This window comes from Pelmatolapia mariae, linkage group LG20 (genome assembly GCF_036321145.2).
Source record: "Pelmatolapia mariae isolate MD_Pm_ZW linkage group LG20, Pm_UMD_F_2, whole genome shotgun sequence".
Lineage (NCBI taxonomy): Eukaryota > Metazoa > Chordata > Actinopteri > Cichliformes > Cichlidae > Pelmatolapia > Pelmatolapia mariae.
Window position 1 is genome coordinate 15,321,186 of NC_086244.1, and position 27,232 is coordinate 15,348,417.

Sequence of the window (27,232 nt, forward strand, 5' to 3'; positions counted from 1 at the left end):
TCGGTCATCGCCACGGTGGTCTACATCCCACCCCAAGCGGACACAGGTATGGCTTTGTCCGAATTACATGATGTGCTGAGTTCGCTTCAAAACAAGGATCCGGGCGCAGCCCTCATTGTAGCAGGAGACTTTAATAAAGCGAACCTCAGACAAGTCATGCCAAACTTTTACCAGCATGTCTCGTGTCCAACGAGGGGGGATCGAATTTTGGATCACTGCTACACGCCATACAAGCAGGGCTACAAAGCTGTCTCACACCCGGCTTTTGGGAAGTCTGACCACAACGCTATCTTCCTCATTCCCCAGTATAAACAAAACATACGGAGGGAAGAAGTAACCACGAGGGAGGTAAAACGGTGGTCTGCCCAATCAGAAGCTACGCTACAGGACGCACTCAACGACGTCGACTGGGACATGTTCAGAGCATGCGCAGTCGACATCAACGAGTTTACGGAAGTAGCAGTATGCTTCGTCAATATGCTAGCGGAGGAGATTATCCCCACTGCGAGAGTCACCACATTCCCAAACCAGAAACCGTGGATGGACAGATCGATCCGCACTGCAGTAAACGCCAGGACCGCCACCTACAACGCGGGTCTTGCCACTGGCGATATGAGCGCCTACAAAGCGGCCTCATACGGCGTGCGGCGCGCGGTGAGAGATGCCAAACGCCGGTACCGGGAGCGTGTGGAGTCCCGCTTCCACCAGGGCGACACACGGAGTATGTGGCATGGACTACGCACCATTACGGACTACAAACCCAGGGACACTGCGCTGATCAACGCCGACTCTGCATTCACCAATGAGCTGAACCAGTTCTACGCCCGTTTCGAGGTTAGCCAGGCGGCTAATGCTATCTACCGCCTGACTACCGAGGACAGTGACGTCATCAGCGAGAGACCGGTGACCAGCATCGCAGAGCATGACGTCCGAGCGGCATTGAGGAGAGTGAACACAAGGAAAGTGGCGGGGCCAGACGGCATCACCGGCCGTCTGCTGCGCTGCTGTGCTGACCAGCTAGCAGGTGTGTTCACTTACATCTTCAACGAGTCCCTGGCGAAGTCTGTGGTCCCCACATGCTTCAAAAGATCCACCATTATCCCGGTGCCCAAGAACAGCAAACCCTCATCCCTGAACGATTACCGGCCAGTTGCACTGACCTCGGTAGTAATGAAGGTGTTTGAGAGGCTGCTGAAGAACATCATCTCCTCCTCCATCCCAGACACCACAGATCCGCTGCAGTTCGCCTACCGACCCAACAGATCCACAGAGGATGCCATCACCCACGTCCTGCACACCACCCTCAGCCACGTGGACAAGAAACAGGGTAACTATGTGAGAATGCTGTTTGTTGATTACAGTTCAGCGTTTAACACAATAGTGCCCAGCCGACTGTTCACAAAGCTCAGGGATCTGGGACTCAACAGCCATCTGTGTGCATGGGTGTTGGACTTCCTCACTGGCAGAACTCAGGTGGTGAGGGTGGGTAGATGCGTCTCTAACAGCATCACCATCAACACAGGAGCACCACAGGGATGTGTCCTCTCGCCACTGCTCTACTCCCTCTACACTTCAGACTGTGTGGCCACCCACGGCTCCAACACCATTGTGAAGTTTGCTGACGACACAGTGGTGTTGGGTGCCATCTCCAACAATGATGAGGCGGCCTACATGGACGAAGTGAAGAATCTGGCATCGTGATGCCAGGACAACCACCTCCAGCTGAACGTCGGCAAGACCAAGGAGCTGGTGGTGGACTTCAGAAGGAGTCAGCACAGAGACTACAAGCCCATTATCATCAATGGAGCTCCAGTGGAGAGGGTGCAGTCCTTCAAGTATCTTGGTGTCCACATCTCCTCAGACCTGACATGGTCTGCCCACATTCAGGTCCAGACCAAAAAGGCTAGGCAGCGCCTGTATCACCTACGACAACTGAGGAAGTTCAGGGTCTCTCCAAAGATCCTCAGGATTTTCTATACAGGCGCTGTGGAGAGCATCCTCACACAGAACATGACATCGTGGTTTGGGAACAGCTGTGTGAAGGACCAAAAAGCTCTCCAGAGAGTGATCCATACAGCAGAACGCTGCTGCAGGATTGCTCTCCCCCCGCTTCAGGACACCTACACCAGGAGATGCCGGACTAGAGCAGCGCAGATACTGAAGGACCCATCCCATCCTGGCAACAAACTGTTCCAACTTCTGCAATCTGGTAGAAGGTTCTGCATCATCCGGGCAAGGACAGAGACACAAGAGGAGCTTCTATCCCCAAGCCATCCGGGCCCTAAACACACACACACCCGCCCTCTCACATCATCTATAATTGACTGAGACAGGACTTTCTTCCAGACACTCTAAACCCAGGCACAATGTACATTTCAAATTCCTTTAACTTTAAATATGTTTATATTGTCTATTCTGTAAAATAGTAAGATGTCTATTCTTATTAATGTACAGAATTCACCTGCTTGCTGCTACTACTGCACATTCACCCAGTGTATATACTATATATATATATAATGTTCTTCCTCTACCCCCCCCCCCCCCCCCCCTTTTTGCACATGTCGAGGAGCGTGTCAGGATACATTTCACTGTGTGTTATACTTGTATAACTATGCATGTGACAAATAAAGAACCTTGAACCTTGAACATGAAAATGGTACCAGAGATGAGGCTTTTGGAGTTCATCTGGATCAAAAAAATGTTTGGAAGGATTATTTATCAGTGGGAGACATAGAAAGAACTGGAGATATGTTCTGACTATCCCCTAATTAATCAAAATCAAATATGGTCTAGAAAAGAAACGCAAAGAAACAAAATGTACCACTGAAACAAAAGCATCTACTGAAGGAAGAAAGCATTGAGGCAAGTAAGAAAATAAGTAAAAAGGCAAGTAAAAAAAAGTTAACCAACTTTTGTTACATCAGGTTTTTCTGTTTTCTATACTTGCAGTGACAGCACTAGAGTCTGAAAACATTTGTGGGAGCTAGCTAGCAATGTCCATATAGACTGAATAATAGATGGATGTAGCTTCTAGGTCTCTACCTATGTCCTGGATATGAAACCTTTAGTATAACCATACGTTATCCGAGTAGATGCTGACACACTTTTCAACTTAAAGACTTTAAGTTAAACTTTAACCTCACTTACCGGTACTTACTGTTTTGTTTATTGCCTATTAGTTTGTTTCAAGCGTTATTCATCCCTCGGCTCCCTCCAACTCCCCATGATACTTCAAATTAAATTGAAGCTATTTTTATGCTAAAAACACTTTCCAGGACACTGTGCTTTTATCCAGCAAGCCACAAAGGGACAACTCTAAAATATCTGAGAGCCAGGGGCACTTCTGGCAGTTTGTCCGTTCTGACAGTGTTAAAACGTTCTGGTCTTGGCTGCACTGGCAGACATATTGACACGCTTAAATCCTCCCTCTGTATTAGTGAAGACTTCCCTCTCTACAGGAGCCCCGTGACCCCGCCCCCTCTATCGCTCCGCTCTTTCTTTCATGTCTTTCAGTCTCTTTAGGCAAGCGGCGGCAGGGCCGGCCGGCGGCTCAGTGGGGGAGTTTGGCAGCTTGTTAAATGTTTTCTAAAACACCCACAGTAATTCACAGAGCCGGTAATTAATCAGGAGAGGAACCCCGCAGGCCACAACCAGGAGGGTGTGTGTGTGTGTGTGTGGGTGTTAGTGTGTGTTTGCTATCCTTCTTCTTCTTTTTTTTTAACAGAGAGACTTAATGATTCTACAGCAAAGAGAGACAATCACCGCAGACCACAGAGACTAAACCAATCTCAGTTTTGCTGCTGTGAATTAGTTTTTGTGTGTGCGTGTGCAGTTAGTGGTTTAGCCATGTTTGTGTGCCCGTGTGCATGTGACTGCAGTGAATCTGTAGCTGCATTAACAGTGTTTCAATTTACACCACAACGCTCTCCTTTTAAATTCAAGCACGTAACGCTTCAGTCGCACCTTCAGGAATCACTCACTTCTGCTCGCAGCAACGATTGCCTGAACCTTCCAGCTATTTTAGGTAACTTGTGTTTCATAATTTAACTGATTTTTATTGACAATACCACAGACTGTTGCTCATAACAGCCTATGGAGTATCTTCTATGAGAAGAACATCAGTTGAATTTTCCTCTGGGTCAACAGTTAGCAACGCAGCTAACGTTGTGGCTCAGTCACACTAAAGGTAGAACAGCAACCTCCATGTGACTAGAAAAAAAATTGGTAATTGACTGATGACTGCAACTAATTTTTTTTGCTGTCTGAGACCAAATAGAAGTAGTTGTGACCAACTGGACATGCAGAGGTTGAGGGTGTTAATCCTCAAACTCTAGGTGGATCTTTTCATTACAAGATGATGTACAGATTTCTAGGTGGGAGGCAACCTGTCTCCAAACAATCACAGTCTGACTCGGACCGACTGTAGTCACTATCACATTGGATTGCAAATAATTGCAATTCAATTTAATTCAGTTTACAGCAGTTGCCTCAAGGCACGTTGTAAATACAGACAGATTGCCAGCAAGCTGCAATCATTTAATGTCAGCCTGCGTTGATGAGCTCAGCTCGTGTCTTTGAAGTAGCGGTCTGACTCAAATGAATGCCAGCTGATTGTATACTGGTTATATTCCTCTAAAAAAAGGTACACAAAGTCATTCTGGGTCATTGTGCTCCCCTGCAGCAACTATATCACTATTTGTGGAGGAATTTCTGAATTTGTTTCACATTTACAAGATTTTGGTTTGACTTGAAATGTAAGCACTTCATGCTAATTTCTGTTTAATCGGAATTTCTTTGTATGAAGATTTGTAAGAAATGGCAACAGATTAGTGGGTTTTGCCAATTTATCATAGTTAAATAATGACAACGAATTAATGAATGGTATCAAGATAACAATTATATGCAATAGCAGACTGATAGCTGACTGTTAGCACGCTAACTGCTTTGAAGACATCAAACAGGCCCCCCTGGTGGTCCTCCTTGGGTCCTCGTATTCTGGGGCCTGGGGACTGGATCTCCTCCATACCTGCTTCATGCCCTGGGGGACGGGGCTATGGCTTCCCACACTCCCTAGCAGATCGTTACATGGAGAAACCTTTTGAATACAAGCGTGCTGATCCACACAGGTGTGCACACAGGTGTACACACGGGTGTTCACAGACACAAACTACACCTTTCTTGGCTGCTACCTCAAAGCACATTGTGCGCTCTCGATCTTGCGTACTGCACAATAACATGTAATATTTAGTATCTACTGTTAGCTAGTTTATTGTGATGGTGTTGTATTTATTATGTTGCTCTTTTTTGTTTGTTTTCTCTTCTGTTTTTTCTTATCTCCATACAGGTGATCCAGGTGTTTTGTTTGTTTTTTTTGTTTTTTTCTTCCCCCCTTTCTCACCATCTCTTCTCCCCTCTATTTTTCTTTCTCTCCCTCTCTTTCCTTCATTCTTTCTCCCTGTCCTATCCCCCAGTCATGTCTGTAACAACCGAAAATCAAATCAAATAAATACATAATTATAATAAAGGTCAATCAAATGGACCAATATGGCAAGGCCATGATGATCCAATTGGTAAAGTAAATCCGCTAGGCATCTTTCTTGGCCTTCAGACAACAATTCTGATGGCTAAAGATCCAAATGGGGTAGGCAAAAAAAAAAAAAGAAGAAGAAAGAAAACAGGCGACCAAGCAAGAGAAGAAAAGAAAAAAAGAAGACATCAAACAGGAACAATTTCGAAGGCAACAAGATTGCTTGAAGTACACTGTGCACAGCTGGTTATGCTGGGGGATCATATATTTTGTCTGTGTTAGCAAGTAAGCTAATGTTATCTAGCTAATTTTATTTAGTGAAGCCTGACTCATCAAACAAGGCAGCATTCAACAGTCACCATAAGAACGGCATTCGATTCTTGGAGGGATCGTTTGATTATTTTTAGTCAAATCTAACGCAAAGCTAATATCTGCTATTTTCTTCAGTCTTATTGAGTTCATTCTATTTTGCAGATTTACTGAAAATGAGTTTATATTTCAAAAACAGATTATGTCATAAATACTATAACAGCACTGGAATCCCATATATAATATTAAAATAATACAACAATACCCTGCAATTAAAAACAACCTGTAAAAACTATGAAAGCAAGAAGAACCTCTCGTGATAACACTATAAAATCTTTACAATAACAAAATAAACATTTCTCCTCTGACCTGTAAGATAATTTTGTCTTGTTTTTTTTCTATTAGCATCCTCCTGAAATATTAGCCGGCTGTGCTGACAGCAGCACCGTGAATATGACTGATAGCTGCAGCGCTGGCTTTGTTTCTCACAGCTTTCATTAAGCTGCTAACAGGAAGTGGCTAATGAGCCGGGCTGCACTCATTATTATGGAAAACAACACACACATTCGTTATCCTAATCATCTAATCATGGTCACTGCCCTGTGGAGTCAGAACACACACATCTCCATACTTCACCTAGCTGTGGATATTCATCAGCATCTAACTGCCTTCATTTAGCAAAAAAACAAAGTGTAATGGGGCATATTAGCACAACATATTTCTTAGTTTAATGCCAATGTAGGGGAGACACTGGGGAAGTGAGTCGCTCACATGTCCGGGAAACTTTGCCATTAAAATGTAGGGTTTTTATGGCTTCTTATATTTTAAACTTAAAGAGGAAGCACCAATAAACACTCTTGAACTGTTTACTTTGTCCTCAGAGGACTTTTGAACTCAGCAAAATGTTTTAGAGGCCATAAACAGCGAGATTTCATTTCCAAATCCTTAACGCTAATGAGCTGATAAAAAAAAGTATATGCAGCATTTATGGCACCATGCGAAAAAATTTAATGCAGGTTATGAAGAGACTGAATATGTGTATAAAAATAAAAACAAATGCTAAATATGACGCCACCCCAGTTTCTTTTTGAAGCACATTTTTCTCTTTACTTTTACTTTCCTGCCACTTTATAAGAGTTCAAGGCAAATTAGGATCTCCTGAAGACGTTTCACTTTAAAAGCCTCCAACAAGAGTGAGATAACGTTCCTGCTCAGCTGCTCGAAGACCTTTAATGTGAAGCATTTATGAAATTTGATTGTAATCATTTCCATATTTCTGTGAGTCACGAGGACCTCAGAACACCTACGGCATGATCCATTTTGATTTGAGGCATTAAGAGGGCAGCAGCCTTCAATGACCACAAAAACCTGCTTCTTATACACACATTGAAGTTTCTGCAGTGGTTTAGCTTAGCTATGCTTATAACATCAACTTAGCATCTTGCTAAAGATACCCTTGCCTAGAATGTGCTGAACAGTGGAGAAAAAGAAAGCAAAACTGTAATAAGTTGAAGTTAAAAAGGCGGCGTTTGAGTATGACTCTGGCATGCACATACACTCACAGAGCACTGTCTTAGGTAGACCTGTTCAGTTGTTCCTCTTGGTCCAATGAAGAACGTTTGGGATTTGGAAGATTGTCATTATGGATGCGATACCAACAAATCTGTAGAAACTGTGTGATGACGACATTTCATATCGAAATCTCAGAGGAATGTTTCCAGCGCCTTGTTTAATCTGTGCCACAAAGAGGAGGTCCAACCTAGTACTAGCAAGGTGTAGCTAATAAAGTGACCCGTGTGTATATGTATCTTCATGTTATTTTGTCCATAAATATGCAGAGAAAGTGTGTAAATGGAGCGTGTAGGTAAACTGCTCACGTTATCAAATATATTTAATTTGCAGATGAAGCAAACAGAGATAAAAGGCAGACACAGGAGGGATGAATGAATAAATTGAGAGTGGATTTACAGATAGCTCGAGGCTCGTCATGATAAGAGAAACTTCAGTTTAATACCATGTCGCCTTCAGCTCTGAAATGAGGAATCAAAAAAACATTTAAAGAGGGGAAATGATGGAGAGATGGATTAAAATGCACAAAGTGTAGAAAGGCTTCAGCGTCGACCTCCATGTGTTTATTAGAAATGCACCAGCTTTACTCCACTTTTAAAAGTTGAATTCTTTTTCCTTATTCTCCCCCTTCTTCTTACATCTCCTTAATCCTTTGTTTTTTCCCTCTGTAATGACTTGCATGTGGTTACTGACACTGCTTTGCAGAAAGAAAAGCTGCCATTATAGAGAGAAGACACAAAGTTCACTCTGGAGAAAGGTTCAGTTCAATTATTTGCTCAAAGATGTGATAATTGTTGTCCTGAGAAGATCTCAGATACTGGCCTCCTCTATAATTTGGCTTTTATGCTGTGCAGGAGGTGTGCTGTAAGTGGCTGCAAGTGGAAGTGTGAAAAAGGAGTTCAGGACAAACACCTTTCCCTGTTTTTGAAGAGCTGTTGTTCTGTTCAGTCTTCAAAACCAACTAATAAACCACCAAGCCTTAAACATCTTAAACCCCTGAGCTGACTGGTTAATGTGCACACACCTGGTTCACTGACAGCTAAAGATCAACATCACACTCCGTATGCCTCTAGACTGGTGACCTTAAAAGTTCTGGTGCTTTCAAAATGATTTGTAGTGGTTTGGTGAGTGTGACCATGAGCCCATTATGTGTAGAGTAATTGTAGTTCTCATTTAAAGTTATTAAAATGGTTGCTTTGACTTTCAGTATTTTTTATGTGTCTGTTTATAATTGTTCTTTGTAATAATAGCCGTAGGCTCCATCATTGTGCTGACATCATCATTAATTGAGTTACTGCAATGGGGCTTCTGCTCACTGACATTATGATGGGGACAAGGATTTTAATTCTATTTCAAAACTCCCCAAGTGATGCTTATTCACAGAGCCCCAGGCTGTTTGGTCTTACAGGTGTCGAGCTGTTACCGACTGATTTATATTCATTTATTTTATTCTTTTTTTCAAAAGCACATCTGAGTGCCTACAGGGTTAAAAAAAAAAAAAAGTATTTTTCTTTATTGTCTGAGCTTAACAAGTGACAGAGGTCTAGATCAAACATCTCTAGTGTGACAGTCATGTGCTTTATATGCCCCCCATCAATCCCACCCACCTCCTGCAGGCTCTGGTACAGTTCATGTCATGCTTTTTCTTTTAGCATTTATCCTTTGTTATTCACCTACTTGAGTTATCACCTCCTCTACAGTGTTTCCATGTATCCCTTTTTTGTTTTAAGTTGCTGTTCTTCATTTTCATCATCTTATGTTGGATTTATTGCTGATTATCCAGCTATTTTCTAGTGTACATGTAACTTTTATTAAAGTTTGCTTTTGATTTCAAATCTGTCTGAATTGGATTTCTTCATTTGGCAGCCTTACCTGAACATTTTCTTTCATTCATAAAATGTTGTCTCTGAATGTAGCCCACTCAGACATTTAATTGCACAGAGATTAGTGCAGTTAAATAAATTTTCAAAAATGTACCGTAGCTGTACAAAGGACTCCATGGTAAAGGACTGGCAGATGGCAGCCACTATTGTGACTTAAAGGGAGTCTAATATGTTTTTAATTTAACTGTTGCAATGCAAAACATGTAAAAATGTTAGTGTATGTACAAGTGCAAGCTTTCAATGCCCAGCTTCACAGTTTTCTATACTCTTGGCTCTGTATAGCAGAGGTTATTGCGTATACACTTATCTTGGCCCTACATCCATGAGTTGAGCCCCACCCACTTGCTTTACACTTGTGTGTTGTGTGGCAATTGATCAGGAAAAAAACTTTGTGGGGGGGGGGGGGGGGGGCTAAAACAGTTCACAACATGATTTTTTGTCCAACTCCCATCAACCTCATCCAGTCGTGGCAGATAGCTGCCGCTCCCTGAGCCGGGTGCTGTGTGTTCCTGTTAAAAGGGAGTTTTTCCTTCCTACTGTCACAATGTGCTTGCTCACAGATAGTTGGCTGATTGCTGGGGGTTTCTTTCTTTTATTATACTTTACCCTAAAATATACACCAATTTGAGGCAACTGTGATTTCGTGCTATATAAACAGAATTCAGTTTAATCGAATTAAATAGAATTAAAAGACAAATGAGCATTATTTTAAACTGCATTATACACAGCTGCTCTTGTAAAATCCAAAAATAAAATAAAGCTGGAGCTGAAATGAGCAGAACGGTCCGCTTTAAGCCTTTTATTTTTGAGCAATTACTTTATTGTTTGTTAAATGCTTCTCTTTTTGGAGAATCAGGGGACGTCTCTTCTCAACCCAAAATTATCCCCTTTTAAACTTTGCCTTTAGAGATTTATGTAAAAAAATGTTTGTTTTCAGGAATAGCACAAGTGGATCAATATATATTAGTGACTGCACATTAGCTATTAGAGAATAAAAGAGCAGAGCCTTCCATTCACTGCCAGCTCATCCAGCTTATTGCTATTTCACATCTATAAGAGGAAAGACACATGTGGACACTTTTTTTCACCCATTTCTCTGTAACTCTGAGCTGCATAAGCAGAAGAAAACAAAGATTCAAGAGCTTTTTTTAAAAGGGTTCTCTCCTTTACATATGAAGGCTTATAGCACTCCTCCTGAAATTCTCTGTCAACACAAACCAACACAGTCTCTGGGACCATTGTGTGTTACGGTACATTTCAGGAACAAATACACACACTTTGGAAATGTACGACTCGTGTTTACATGTCAGAACATGCCACTTTATGATCAGATTTGAGGCGTGAAACACTGAAGACGTAGACTCTTCTCCTGTTTATTGTACACATCATGTGATGTTTGCAGGCGGCGGCCGTTGAGAGTGGAGTGTAAACAGAATATGAATGCAGTGCGAGCACAGAGAAAGACTCAGAGGGGACACCGAGACAAAGACATGAAAGGACAGAGACGAGCAGAGAGGCCCAGCTGGAAGGAGACTGAAAATACCCGAAGGTTAATTTGCAGATTTTCTCCTGAGTCCAGCAAACAACAGCTGCTTCTGTTTGATTTCAGCTTTCTCTGCTGTAGAAAAATAAAGCTAGCTTATGTTTCATTAGAGGTGCTACCACGGATTCTAATTGTACGGAAAAATCTTGTGGTACTGACAGCATTAAAAGAAACACCTGTTCATCAGCTAGTCTGAAGAAGACCTAATGTCTTCATGTGGCAAGAAAACTTTTTTGTCTGTCACTTCCTAACTTTAGTTCTGTGTGAAAAAAAACAAAGCCCTGCCATTTAACTAAATGAGAATGCCAATTAAGTTGTGCAAAAAGAATATAGGGTCATCTGGGATAAAGTTTCTGCAACTTAAATCCACTTAAAGAATATTTCATATTTATCCTTTCCTCAAACTACAGAAAGCAGAAAAGACTGATGTAGCTGTTAAGTCTGAAAAGTGAAGACAATATAAATGGGCCTTAAACCTGCATTCTTGACCAGCAGGGGGCAACTTCTCTGGTTGCAAAGAATTGCTCGTTGTATAGTAGTCTACAGGGAAAATAGCTCTGAGTTCCCTTACCTTGGTCCAGGTGAACACTTTAAAACAGGATTGAAAGCTAATTTAAGTAAGCCGCACATGCAAATCCCCCCGAACACTTCCTCTGCCTGAGGCACTGACTTCTTGCTGACTCCTCACAAACACGAGTGGTGCAAAAACAAATTGCTGTAACAGTCATGTTTAACTGCTCGTGACACAAATGAGTTCACTGTTACTGGCACTGACAGCTTTTTTTTTTTTTTTTTTGAATGTGTGTTTATGTGGGGAAAAAAGTATTTTCAGCCCAGTGGGCGTCATTTGACCACTGACCTAATTCTGGCTCTGGTCACCGCAGGACAAATTTCACCCTGCAGTCCAGCGCTGTTCCTGAGGTGATGCTGAGAGACTTCATGCACGATAAACTTCCCTACAGATTGTGCTGACTTTAAAGCACAGCAGCAGCCTGATGGGATTCAACTACAAATATAGATTGCTTTCAGTCTTGTACGAAGCCTGGGGGAAGTTTAGCTTTCGCAAAGCTTGATGTGAATATATCCGTATAATTTTAGGGTAAGCCTACATCTGTGAAGCAAACAACAAAGTTTTGAAAGATGCTACAAAGATATTTTACTGTAATTAGAGGAAAATAACAATTTAGAACATTATTTATCCCAAATTATATACAAGTTTTATCTTGGGAAATAGTTTTGTGATCCTAAGACCTTAACACAAACAATTAGTTTCTGGTTTTGTGACAGAATTACACACAAATCAGGGCACAATTAATGATGAGAACATTTTGTTTTAGACTTCTAGAAGTTTGTTTTCTGATCTGGAATACAGGAAGGTTTCTGCTTGGTTTCAAATTGACACTACCAGAAGCCCTAAAGAACCAGCTTCTCTCCTAAAGCAGATGGTCTGGAGCCTTGATTATAACATTAGGAGTGATTCTGGCAACTGAAAGACCTTTTATTTAAATATTTAGCAGAGGTGTAATTCTCAAAATCCACACTTCAGAGTGGATACCTCCATTTTTCTTTCCACAGTCTATAGTTTTTGTTTTGTTTTGTTAGTGGGGACTGATATTAATAATGAGGGGAAACCAATTTTACCACAGGCGTGATTCCTCAGTTACATCATGGATTAAAAATTAACTCAGTTTATTTGTAGCTCTCGCTTTACCTGAATGACCTGTGCACATTGTAGCTATCAGCAGACTTGTATGCTTTTAACATGACATTTACAGCTCCGCGTAGTTAACTGACATAACCAATATAAGTGCGTGGCTAATTTGCACATCATCACATAAGAACATTATTAACAGGCTTTTTCTGCTAAATGCTGCTTACTCTCCACACAGAGAGTGTTTTATCTGTATATTTCACCAGAAAGCTTTTCTAGCATACCGGTAGTTAGGTCAGCTATTTCTCTGTCAGTGGAGAGTCATTATTCAGAACTCTTCTGTTATATATTCTCAGTTTCATCTGTTTTTACAACTAATTTAATCTTGTTGAACCTGAACTTTTTCAGGGGATATCTGAATACACGATGAATTTAAAAATAAATGAAATAAAAACTACAGAAGTCTCTAGACATTCAAATTGTGATTTTCATATTTACCAATATTTACCAATATCAGTTTATCATTTAGCCTTTTAAATATTTTGTCTGTAAACTTTGGGGGGAACGGTTTGCCACAGCTGCTGAGTTACAGTCCTAGGATGTTCATAATTACCTCTACACAATCGCTTCACAGTAAAAATTGGTAGCACTGATATGAAATGAATAAGATTTCAGGAAAAAAGAAATTTTGAAAATAATTGCTTCAAACCAAACAATCAACAGAATCCTTGAGCACCTTCAGTTTGAATGTACGAGCTGCTGAGGAGCAGTCAGACAATAAATACAAATATATTTTATTTATGAAAACCTCCTGAAGCAAACAGGCAGCTCAGAGAAATAACAACAACACTGCATTTGATTCTGGAGGTTATATGTCAATGTAGGAATGCCAACTGTTTTCGCCCTATTCTGTTTGCTTATTCATTTTTATTTATTTTTTTAATTTCCACAGAGGTGGAACAACTCTTGTTATTTTTTTTTCCTTTTTTCCCTAAGGAGCATTGGTAAGTGACACAGTTTTGCTCTTTAATTTTACACAGAAACCTTTGTGTGTTCTTGTTTTTCTATCCAAGTTAGGACGTAAGTTGATATTTGACTAAGTAAGGACTGTCATGCGCCTGGTGGGAAAGGGTCATATAATAATTGTATTTCCTCACCTAGTACACTGAGCTCAGCGTATGCAGTGATGTTGTGGTTCTTGTTGGAGGCTGTACAGCTGTAACTGCCAGAGTCGTCGTCAGTGACGCTTCTGATGATCAAGTTGCTGCCCGCCAGAAGAGAGTACTTCTTGTTCCTAAAAGGGAGGAAAGAGTTTTTGCATTTCATTATTGCTTCTTTGTTACTTGCATAGAGGAACGATCAGCCTAGCTTTGATACCTAAATAATAAGTTATTTCTATATATACTTGTTGCCCATGCAACTGATCTACACAACTATCTGACCCATTGCTGCAGCTCAGTGCATTTAGGCATGTAGATATGGTCAAGACAATGTGATAAAGTACAAACAGAGCATTGGAAATGGGAAGGAAGGGGATTTAAGTGACTTTGAACTTGGCATGGTTCATTATGCCAGACAGCCTGGTCTGAATATTTCAAAAACCAATAATCTACTGGGATTTTGCAACACAACCATCTCTACAGTTTACGGAGAATGGTCCATAAAAGCAAAAATACATATTGAGTAACAATTCTTTAAAAATGATTTGTTAAGGTTGGAGGTCAGAGAAGACTGGGCACACACTTTCTGTCATGAGTCAGTGTGTGGCTAGCAAACTGTGGACCCAAATGCAGAACACAGGACTGAACATAAAACAGTTTTATTGCTGGATTTTAAGGAGGGAGATGCAAAAATACCAAAACTCTCACACAAATCAAAAACTTACTTAAGTATTAGTTTCCAATACTGATAATACAGATCACACGCAAGGAGAAGTATGACAACAACATGACTATGAACAAAGGAAGATGGAAGACTTAAATACACACATGAGGTAAGAACAGAATGGAAACACCTGGAGAACACAGGTGTACAGAATCTACAAACAAACTAAGGGAAGGAAAGCAAAACAAAATACAAATGGGACATGAGACAAAATTAGACAGGGAACATAAGCTTATAGACAGAGACCCAGACTCAAAACATGCAAACTCTATGTAGCAAAAGCATAAACACAGAGACATGACTGAGAGAGGACACATGAGTCACCTGATAAAACTAACAGGACCAGACAACCACAGAGACAGCAAGAAAGAGAAACATGATGGGGACCACAAATGATGATAACCAAACATTACAAAACTAAGATATAAATCATTTATATCCTTTTCATCACATCCAAGTTCTTAAATAATCAGGCTCCATCCTATCTTTAAGATTTCATACTACCTATAAAACCCCAACAGACTGTGGGCTTGTTTGGGGTTCCTATAGTATTTAAAAATACAATGGGAGGCAGATCCTTCAGCTTTCATGTTTCTCTTCTGTGGAACAAGCTTCCTGTTTGGATTTGGGGAAAAGTCACCCTTTCTACTTTTAAGATAAGGCTTAAAACTTTCCTTTTTGATAAAGCATATTGTTAGGGCTATATGACCCAGGTGACTCTGAATCTTCCCTTAGTTATGCGGCAATAGCTCTAAGCTGCTGGGGGCATCTTCACTCACCTTTTTCATTCAGTATATGTTCTCCATACACCTCACCTGGAGCCACAACACCATCACCCTAGTAAAGAAGGCCCAGCAGTACCTAACCTGCACGAGAAGCTGTGTCATGGTTTTTGAGTTTGTTTGGACTTTTCTTATCCTCTGGAATAAAGAGATGGTTATGTTCAGTTTTTAAGAGCCTCTGAGTTTTAGTTACTTGTGTTCTAGCTTTTGGTTATTGCTTGCTTTCATGCCTGTTCCCTTTTTCGTGTCCAGTCTGTATTTTGTCTCTTCTGTCTGTCGTGTGCTTCCATGTCTGTTTATTCGCTGTCCTAATGTAGAGCTCATGTCTGTCTCAGTGTGCATGTCACTTCCTGTTTTATTTTGACAGTTCCTCATCCCATGTGTGTTTGTTCAGTTTTGCTTCCCCTCTTTCATTAGTTGGATTTGTTGCAGCTGTGTTTCCACCCGTTTCCCATCCTCTCATTTGTATTTACGTCCTCATTGTTCCTCTGTTCCATTTTTGTTTCGCCTCATGTCTGTGTTAGTCTGCAGTTTCTGTGATTGTGCATTTTGGTTTTCTGAAGCTCCAGCAATATAAGCTGTTCGAGTTCAGTTTCCATCTCCATCTGCAAACTGCCAGCCACACATGAATGCATGGCAAGCTGCTCCTGGCCTTCTACCTCTCCTCAGTGGACAGTAAGCTCTCCTACTGCCTGGGTGTTTGGTACGCAGGTACGCTACTGAGAAAAGGAAGGCTGTGCAGAGGGTAATTAATACTGCCAAAAAAATCATTGACTGCCATCCCTGGATGCCATTGCCAGATCCTCCTGTCTCAGAAAAACCAAGGCCATCACAGGTGACCAATTGCACCCCCCCACCTGTTTGACCCAATGCCCTCTGGACCGCCTCAGGTCGACCAGGCCCCACACGATCAGACTCAGAAACAGCTTCATCCTCTTGGCCAGGACAGCAAACAAACAACCCCCACCAAGCCATGAGCCATGGTCTGAGCAACCCTCATCACTCAGACCACTTGCACACAGACTCTACTCAGACCAAACCCTTTGCACTACTTTCAAGCACTTTGCGACGTGTCCACTAATGTGCCTTTTACATTGTGTGCCTTCTTCCTGTTTTGTATATATTCCTCTTGCTTGTATGTACTCTCCTTGTCTGTTATTTATTCTTGCTGTCTTAATATTTATATTTATTCCTGCACCGTTTGTGTGGAACACCCAAATTTTTGTTGTACAATGACAATAAAAGCCTATTCTATTGTCTATACACCACTCTGCATTTAATCATTAGTCATCATTAATCTCTGGCTCACTTCCAAAGCATGTCTTGGTCCTGTCTTCCTCCCCCCACCCAAACCGGTCGTGGTAGATGGCCTGAGTGTGGTTATTCTGGAGGTTTCTTCCTTTTAAAAGCTTTTCCTCCCCATTGTCACCAAAGTGCTTGCTCATATGGGTTCCTATAATTGTGCAAAGTACGAGCTAGGCATGCCACTACAAACTAGACACAGACCAAAGGTAAACCAAAACAGAGACAAGGACTGACTACACACAGAGATGAGACAAAGAGTGGGTGAAAATGAGAGGGGACAAACAGTGTTTAAGAGAATATGAATATAAATAAAAACTTCTTATTAAGTCTTATTCTAAATCTTGTTCGTACTGTTATCTCTTCCAATTTGTTTGGTGAAATTTCTAGGAGCCAAGTTGGGCAAGTAGGGTCAGTGAAGACTGCCCCACAGGTTGTTTACAAAAGGTTGTTTCAGGTTGTTTATTTTTACATAAAGAGTCCAAAACTTTAGTTTTACTACAGCATGTCTATTGGTCATACTAAAAATAAGGTAATTCAGTGTATTAGTGACTCGCTAATATGTTGTAATAACTCTTTTCCGCAAAGGAATGAAAAAATATAATGATATGAATGCACAAAATCATTCAAACATTTACCACCAGGGCATAGCAATCACTGGGCCATACTGGGATCAGTGTGGGTAAAATCGGATGTGTGCTGTTGGTGGTTTAAACATGGATTAACACAGTAAAGCAGACAGACCAGCTCTGAATCAGTTCCTCTCCTCTCCTCCACTGGATGCTCGGAGTCGGGTAACCAGAGGCTGAACACTCAAGCACCGCATCTGATCCCAGCAGAGCTGTTACTCGGGTCGGGCTCTGAAGGAACTGGAGGTTCCTGCTGACCCCAGGTTCTGAAAGAGAGAAGAAAAGGAGAAAAGGAGAGGGTAAAGGTCAAACATAGTCTAATACATTCTAAGACACACACAATTTGGCCACGTGTCATTTTATAAGGATGCCATGTGAAAACAACAGCAATCATCTGCTTGTTAATCAGTCAGGCAAAAGAGCATTTTTTAGCATTCATTGTGTTCTATTTTTTCACAAAGGTAGTGAAGGAGGATTCTGCACAAAACTGGGTAAATACTTTCCTTACAGTAATTTTGTGCATGGATGGATCATGGGTGGTTGTGTTGAACCAGAAAAGGGTGAATTATTGTGGGCAGGAAATAAAATAATCTATCCCCTCTCTTCTGCTTTTCTTTTCAGAGTCACGGTGTGGGGGGGCTGGAGCCTATCACAGCTGTCTTAGAGTGAGAGGCAGGGTAGACCCTTGACAGGTTGCCAGTCTGCCGCACACCTATGGGCAATTTAGAGTTTCCAATTAACCTATCCCCACTAACTGCATGTCTTTGGATTGTGGGAGGAAGCCAGAGTACCCGGAGAGAACCCACACAAACACGGGGAGAACATGCGAATTCCACACAGAAAGACCCCGGCCTGATGGTGGAATTGAACTCAGGATCTTCTTGCTGCAAGGCAACAGTGCTAACCAACATGCTGCCCTGGAAATGAAATAAATTCCCCTTATTTTCATCGTATTAGCATGTAAACCATTGGAGCTTTTTAAACTATGATAGATGCATTATTTAGAAAGTTTTTCATGTTTATAAGATTGCTGATTGATGTGACTGCTGTCCTTGGTCCTGCAAGATTAGCTGGTTCTGAGGACAGATGTGAACAGCTAATCAGTAATCATTTACATGCCAATGAGTAACCAGCTTATTGAGAAAAATGTGTCAGTAAAGGTAAGCTATAAGAAGCATAAGCTAAAGTCAAAGGTTCTGCTTTTGTTTCTTTCTTTGCTCTTGGGAGGAGTTCCTTGGATGACATCTCAGCTGAGGACCTGACACTAATTAGAAAGCAACTATTGGATTTCTCCAAGGTTGAATACACCTAGCATCTGTATGGAGAGGTACAAAAAACAAGCTTAAATAAAAAGCTCTTTTCGGTTGTATTCCTACCTGTAAACACAACACAAGAAAAAGGAAAATGGTTCTTGGTTGGAAATATAAAAGGTCTCAGTTAGGCTGATGCAATAAAATGGTTTCTTTAAAGACATCTGAATCATCTGAATTTTGATTGGAATATAATGGCTGCTACTGTTTTTTTTCTTGCTTTCCAGGGTGATAAGTCCCTGCAAGGGATTCCTTAAAACATACAAGGTCTCCTAAAATCTTTTAGTTTATGCTATGAGACTAGGCTTAATTTTTTTTAAAAAAAGCTTGTAAATAACTGTCAGGTAAGCATCTGTATGCAGAAAGTCTGTACAAGATCATTTAGTTTAGTGGAAAAAATCAACAATTTAGATTAAAAAGATTGAATGCGTTATGAGAAATCATCTCTCGTTTATCACCTAATTCTGCTTCCACATTGACATTTCTCTAGTTGAAGCCTAACCTTGATGAGCTCATGCAGTTTTCCACCAAGCTGATTTGAAACCCAGATGCATCTCCAAGAAAACAGTGTGAATGTGCTCCTTTGATGGACAAACCAGAAGAAGTCGCGTTGTGTTTCATCCACTGGCAAAGGCGTTTAGTGGTCTGATATCCAACACAAGCTTTCATCTAAGAAAACCTAAGGGCCTGAAGGAACACACACACACACGTACACACACGACATCTATATCTATACTGGGTCAGGCTTGTGTTCATCCTCAGGCACCCCCTCAGGGTGAAAGAAAATCTGACTCAGAGTGACTAGACCCAGAACCAGACTATTTCCTTTAGTAGACAGGAAGTTACATCATTATCATAATCACCATCATCCGCCAGTGGCACTGACACACACCGATATGCACCTCTAACGTGAAATATTTTGTAATCATCTTTTACTCCTTATCTTTGAATAGGCATGAAGTTATTTCACATCTGCTGCTCGTCGTGAAACAAGAAACAGTCGAGCCGTTTCCCCCTGAAAGTGAATTAATGTGATCAGAGCATGAATATTCTAAGATTCACAAGTTTTTCAAACTTGTGTGACCCTTTGCAGATTACAGCTCATTCTAGCTTGACTTTATAAACTATACCGTATCTACAGCTTAAATTAATTTAATAATTAAGACCCTTTCTTTGGTACATTTTGCTTGTAGGTCAGATTTCTTACTTCCAGAACTGCCTTAAAGTCTAAATAAGGTGCCCTGGAAACATTCGTCAGAGATGGTTGATGGTGCCCACCTGGCACCAAGTACCACCATATTTTTAAATTCACTAAAATCAGCCTTTCTTTTCTCATTGCCCTCAATACCCAACCAGCCTGTTAAAAAGGCTGTTTTTCCTTCCAAGTATCACCAAGAGCAGGGATGTCACTTTGATCTTAAGAGCGCCAAACCAGTGAAACTGCCCTTTGTGTCAATGTATAGAAGTTAAATTACACATTTAATGTCAAAATTTAAAAAAAAAAATACTTCTGTAGTAAATCTGTACATCGGTAAGCATACAATTTATACAATTGTAAGAAATGTATTAAATGACAGAAAACATGCCGTCAGCTCGTTGTGCAGACTCTCCTGTCCCGTTCTAAAACTGAAAATGTTTGTTTATTAGTGGAATATGTTAATATGAATCCCACATTTCTATTGTAGTTAGTGAAAAACAGGAACTTTGTGTAATTTAATTGTTCACCTGTTTCTTATTTACATTAGTGTAGCATGAACAGCCATGAGGGAGGTCTTTATGAGTCGGAAATGGTGTAAAACCTATGAAAATACAGTTTTACATACAGAAATACATAATTTATGCACTGTGTGCTTCTTTAGAATAATACAGGGTATTTACCTTACGATATAAAGCACCTTGAGGTGACTGACCTGACCTGTACTGAACCCAGATTCAGCTGATACAAAAACTGCCTCAATAACAGTTTAAGTAACACAACAAACTGCCCGTTTGTCTACTCGTTTACATATTTACATATTTAATTCAGCAAGTGCTCCCTGCACTAGGATCCCATCTGTGAGGTTCAAAAGTATACACATGGATAATAAATAAGATGTAAAGCTATGCAACTTCATGATTTTGAAAAAAAAAAAAAAAGAAAACAAAAGAATCGGAAACGGAAAACAAGATCATCAGCAGAAAACCGCGAGCGGTGAACACGAGCAAAGAAAAGAAGAAGCAGCGGGAGAAACGTCCACGCAGCAGATTTTCTTTTTGTGTGTGCTGGTCGCAGAGGCGAGTAAAGAGCGAGGGATCACAGAGATAATCACTGAGCAGAAGCGTTGATCCTTTAATATTTTCACGGGCACGTCGCCCAAGGAGGCTGTCAGCAAATTAGATGAAACACCGACACACCTCGCATCACAACGAGGAGGACACACACGCAGACACGAGCTTTTCGCTGCATGCAGACAAAGACACACAACACCTTTGAGGAACGACGACAAATATATTCAGCGCTGTTCTCCTCTGAAATGTTGAAACAAAGATAAACTGTCCCTTTAATGCGTTTTCGAAACTAATTATTAGATAAGTCATCCTTTTCCCAGACCTTCAGCTCAGTTCACTGCACAAACACGCTCAGAGTTATTATTTGTACCCAACAGGCCAAGAGGCGTGTTCTCACATCATGTTATTACCATGTTCTCGTCTCACAACCTTGTTTCTTCTTTAGTTTTCACGCTGCACCAAACTAATAAAGGTAATAAATCATAGACTTAAGAGTTGCTCTTTTAAATGCTAGAAAAGTAAATCTAATATATATAATGCTTTTATTTTTATGTGTTCATTTGCATTTAAGGTGGACTTTTAATTCACAAACCAGACAAATCTGGGACTGTGTGGATTTTCTCAGTTTGGTGTAGTCGGTAGCTTTCGGTACTCCTCCTACCCACTTGTGATTCTGCACTGAGTTATAATGAAGGTTTCAGCCTTCACCACGTCACCAACCAACCACTTAAGTGTATGGTTAGGATTAGGGTGTTTTAGCCAAGAACAAAATATGCATAGTTTCAGAAACTAGAAAATCTCATCTTTAAAGTGATAAATATGAACACAGCCTGACCCTAAACAGGTAAGTTTTTAGGGTCAGTAAATGTGGTAAGAGATCAAAATCAAGGCACTGCTTTCTTCACTGTTTCCGAACAAATCCCATTTCCAAGGTAAGTGGATTAATCCCGGTCCTGTCTGGATTCTGATAGGATTTAACCTGCTGAATTTTTTTTGTTCATCAGGACTTCCAAGATGTAATTTTTAAGCTTTAGTGTATCTCACAGCAGGATGTAAGAGGACATTTTTGGCTCGCTGCGATCCTGCCTTCTGTTCTTCTGTCCTTTCGTAACTCGGGTTCATCTGAAGGTAAAATGAAGCACCAGCAGTTTGAGTTTAGCAAATTAAGGTAGGCTTCCTGTAAGAAATTTCCATACTTGAATTTCCAAAAATAGTGTTTTCTTGCTGCAGTGGAGTCTGAGAGACAGAGTTTGAAAAAGACTCTCAGAAACATATTTTTTTGTCCTGTGTCACGGAAAATTGAAAAGCTGGCCTGGCTCAATGGAAGGATCCATAGTATCATGTTTTGTCTTTATGTAACGTTTTAATACTAGATGTACTGGACTTTACTGTAAGTTATCTTATGTGGAATTTTCTGAATGTATTCTGTGGACAGTGGTGATTAGATAATGTTGCTTGTCTACACTTGTTGTTGTTGTTTATTAAAAGTGATGCAAATTGCTGTTGCGTTCTGTATTATTGTTGTATTATATTATTTTATTATTGCCTTTGCAAAGGGGTCAACCTTTGCAAAGGCAAATTAAAACCTCACAAAGACGACATGTTTATGTGTAGATCATTTGTTTTAAATTTCTATAACACCACAGAGGTACAGTCTGAATGGATGCACCCCATAAGGCTAACTGCATATTGAGCCACAAGGTAACTATTTAATCTTTCATGGCTTGCATATGTTCCTCAGCAGTAAAAAAGGCATATTTATGGTGTTTCTTATATCAGCGCAGAGCTGCAGAGAATAGTGCTTCCATGTCACAGATTTGGGATTTGAATCTTACTGGTTGGCTTTCTCCAGGTTCCTCCCATGTGGCACCTGCCATTTAGGTTAATTGATTAAATTAACCTAAATGACAGGTTAAAAGATTTTAATTAGGTTAAAAGATTCTAAATTGACTGTAGGCGCAGATTTGAGTCTGATAAAACCTTTGAGTGGTCAGTGAGACTAGACAGCAAATGAAACTTTTAAGAGCTCTGTGCTGCGTGCAAAATTGTGGCAAGACTTTCAAAGCTGGTAGAAACAACACGGGCACAAATCCTTGCCATCAAGGATATGATCGCAGTATCTTAGAGGGTATCTCTCCAGCAGAAGCTGTTTTATTTTGAAAAATATATTTTCCTAAGAGTCTATTGTGGGCTTTGTCCACCTACTTTTATATTAGAACCATGTTGGAAGGGGTTCATAGAATGTGTTCTCATCCCAAGGTGGCAAATACCTGAATTCTGAAAGTTTCTTGTTTTGTTTAAATATGATAACAAAAGTTTGTTGTTTTACTTTTTTACTTTATCTATGAGGAAGTTTAACTGGTCTCAGAATTACCGTTAGGTCATGGCATTGTCTTCAAAAGGAATCTCACTGTATCACTGAGATACCTGCAGTTTTCCTTTAGAACAGGTTGGCAGAGAGAGAGACAATTAAATAATCCTGGCTTTGAAACTCTGTGGCACAAACTGCACCCCTGTAGCACAACAGTTTCTTATTTTTATTCTTTGATCGACAATACATGCTAAGCTAGGCTAATTAGCTGCTGACTGTAAATTTACTGTTCATCAGTGGGGGATACCAAGATGACAGGTTGGCATGTTGTGTATAGTTTAAAGATTAAAAGAAAGTGCCAAAGGAAAGTGACCAACAAAATAAAACTGGAACTGACTACAAAATCAAACATATATCCATGTGTCTAGAGACAGAGAAAGCAAAACAGAAAGGAAATGTAAAAATTAAAAATGTGTTCCAAAGAGGTCACAACCTGTTTATGAGAGTTGTGACCTCTTCTTTTATCTTCTTCATTTATTTGGTTGATTTGGAATGGTCATCCATGCTGATTCGATTTAGTTCAATAAAAACATGTAAAAAGGCCAACGTGAATCTTACCAAGCTCTAAGCCAAAAGAGGTCCACTGACAACCTCAATCCATACCTTCTAACACACCATGTTTTTATGGGTGTTTGCAATGTAATTTGCCTCCATATTCCATGCAAACATACAGTAACATTTCTGAAATAAGTTACATTACTTTGATGAGGTAACCAAACCAGTTATATTACATCATTTTATCTTAACGCTCCATCCAGACTTGTAGAGCTGAGCCCTGAGCAGAAATGCAGTCAAAGGCCACACACACAGCGAGGCATCATTCAGAGAAGACACATGGAAATCAGACGTGATAATCCCTGACCTTTCACGTCAGATTTTCTCTGATGGCTCCATTTGATAAAAACTTTACAAAGGCAAAGTTAATCAAATCTTCATGGATTAGAATGATTAAAGTTTAATCATGTGACCCATTAAAGCGTCATATACATCAAAGAAAAAAGAGGATAAAAAAACATGAAAGGATTAAAGGGAAAACCTTGTCAAAGCCAGTGGCTTTGCAACACAGTGAGGAAACACTGTATGTCACCCTTAACCAAAACTTTAATAGACTAAAACCATCAAACTTTATACGTCAAAGGTAACAAGTCCAAATTTTTTTCATTTTGTTTCTGTTGACACCAAAATCAGGTCGAGATTTTCACTTCATAAAAGTACAAGTCTTATCAAATATTTCACAACATGTGGAAATGGAAGGAAAACCGCTTCACTAAAGGCTAAAAAAGCCAGATTTCGTTCAGCTTACATGTTGCAACAGTTTTCTGTTTTCTGCTCTTTCACCACTCAAACTGAATGTGTGAACCGACTGAGTGCCCATTTATCTGGCAACAGATTCGACTCAGGTAGCTGAGTCTGTGTCAAGTATCTGTGAGAATCGCACATTACAGCCACATCTCTGCAGGATGCTGCAGAGCAGATACACAGCCTTCAAAATAAAAATGCTCCGCCAGGCTTAGAACAACAGTCGGTTAAATGCAGTTAAATGAAATCAGGAAATATGTATGCCATACAAAACCTGCACTAATTTATATTTTGGAATTTTGCTATTATTATCGTTATTGTTAGTACTATTATCATTATTATTATTATTATTATTATTATTATTGTTGTTGTTGTTATTGTTATTGTTACTACTACTACTAATAATAATGTTACAACATTTATTGTTGAAACTTGAACATTGTTTTCTTTTACTTAATCCAGATAAATGTATACTCATTCAACTTGGTAGTAAAAATTATTAAAAAATGTCAAATTAACGGTTTTTTTAGTTTTACTACCTGGTTAATAATCGCTTTTTACAACATTATTTTGATGGTTGTATTAAGTTTTAAATGATTTTAATAGTGGGTTCAAAAACTGTTTAAGAAAGTAGGTACCATGAGTGGCAACATTTCTAGCTCTTGTTCAGTCACCAAAATTGAGTCCCTTTAAGGAAAGATTGTGCTTAAAATGCAAAATGCTACCCCAAGAGTATACCTGTGATACTGCATCTCTGAAGCTGTTTTTCCATTCTCTGCACGGCTCTCAGTCAGAAGCAGAGTATTTAGTCCGCATGGGGTCTTTTATTTTGAAATTTAAATAGCTGTTCTATGCCATTCTTGTATCTGACTTCCTGGTTTCTTTATCTGCTCCATGCAGCCTGATGGGTTTGCATTAAGAGATGGATACAGCAATATCTGTGTTGCAAGGAACCACTTCTGGGACACTTCTGAAATCCACATCTTGCGATATCTCATGGATCAGAAAACATGATATTCCTAAAGCAAGAGCGGTGAAAATTCTCACTCCTGCTGTAACACATGTATCCTGGGATGATGATAAAGGACCTTGTGGAGCCAACTTCAACAAAACACCAGCATTTGATGTCCTGGTAGTGAGGATGGGCTCAGTTGATTGGTAACAAAATCTTCATTACAAACTACTATATAATTTGTAGCTGCCGTCAAAGGCAACTCTCGCATTTAAGTTCATTTTATTGGATTTAATGTTGAAACAATTAGTAGTTGAAATATTAAGAAATAATAAATAAATAGTAATTCATGTTCTGTTCATTAGATTTATATGTTTAAATGTGTATTTGTGCTAACTGTGCAATTAGATAGGAACCTTTTCTATAGTTCTGTCTGTTGTTGCTAGGAGGGCATTTTTCTTGGCTGGCACACTCAGCAAGCTAATTAAGAGACGAGCCACGAGGTTTGCACGTCTACAGAAAGTTGTAAAGAGTGCCTTTTTGGACTACCCCACGATGTGAGGATTAAAGTTTTTATTCCCTTTGAGTGAGGCCAATGAGGTAAATGTTTTCTTTTGTTTATTATCGTTGTATGTAAATATGCTAGTATTGCGTGATATTCTAGTGCAATTACCGCAGTGTGAAGTGTAATGTGTATTTATTGATCGTTTTGTTGGAATGTTTCGTTTTATATAATGCTTAAGGGCTTTATTAAGAATATTCATTTAAGTTTTTATCTCTCTTTAGGTCTGACGGCATTGTATCGGCTGTGGTTGGACATCATTACATGTTAAGGCATGTCTAAGGAGCTTGTCGGCATGTCGAAGAATCCTCCTGTCCGAAATAAATGTCAGTTTAAAAGCAAAGAACAAGTTGAGCAAGTTGAGCTTTATTAAGACTCGAGGGGAGTAACAGTCAGAACTCAGCCTGCTTCGTGCTGGAGGATAGAGAAGGAGAAAGAGGTCTGCCGCAGCGGAGCCGAGCCGACAGCCGAGCGAGCGGAGCCGAGTGGCAGCGGAGCCGAGCCAACAGCCGAGCGAGCGGAGCCGAGTGGCAGCGGAGCCGAGCCGACAGCGCGCTGGGTCACGTGGTTAAGCTCGCGTCTCTCTCAAGCATCAAAGACACTCAAACTCACACACAAGCTGTGTCCCAAAACGTCGGCTGCATCCTTCGGAGGACCTGGGCTTCGCGGTATACGTGAGCCGGGTCCTCCACAGACCAAGAAGGCCGGAAGAGCGAGGTTGTGAAATGGGACGGTCTAGCCTTCAGATTTGCGTCACCGCTGTGGTGGAGTTTAATAAACTCGGCCGTCTGCTCCTTGCTATCTAAAATATAACAGGCATAAATTCTCAACCGGCTCACACTTCTGTTTAATCAGTTTTCTGTTTAACGTTTATTCAGCTGTGTGAAAATCCCGGAGGAACCCACCCGATGGATTAATAAAGTTTTATTTAATCTAATAATCTAATAACTTTGATCTCAGCCAAACCGATTTACTCCGGAACAAATAAAACACCGAAAAAGGCAAACAATTACATTTTTATGTTATCCGATTGACTTATATATCATGTTTAACCTGAGTAGCGAAAGAGCGAGGGTCTGAAAACGATGAAGCCGGGAGTCCGCTGCTCGCGCCGGCTGGAGTGACCATTGAACCCCCCGGCTTGCTATCGAGCGGGTGGGTAACAGACATCTCCGAAAACGTCGGCACAGTTTTGCAAATATACGATGTCTTGATAAACCAAGCAGATATTTGTAATTTACACAGCAACTTTCTCGCCTGAAAATATGTTAAAAGTTTATTTTGCGACCCAGAAAGATTAATAAGACTAATTTTAAAACTTAGTAGCGGCCGCCATTGTTGGCAGCTGAAATTTGGCTGGGCCGCGCTATGAATTCTGGGATATGGTGGGC

At 40.4% G+C, this 27,232-nt stretch overlaps 1 protein-coding gene across 1 annotated transcript in view; it reads right to left on the reverse strand.

Annotated features, from left to right (window-relative positions):
- dcc (DCC netrin 1 receptor) overlaps nucleotides 1-27,232 on the reverse strand; it is a 329,297-nt gene that overhangs the window by 191,329 nt on the left and 110,736 nt on the right. Inside the window, exons 4-5 of the mRNA XM_063465291.1 lie at nucleotides 17,195-17,345; nucleotides 13,640-13,776 (exon numbers count right to left, since the gene is read on the reverse strand). Coding sequence (XP_063321361.1) covers nucleotides 13,640-13,776; nucleotides 17,195-17,345 — 288 coding nt within the window. The remainder of the gene's footprint in view (nucleotides 1-13,639; nucleotides 13,777-17,194; nucleotides 17,346-27,232) is intronic.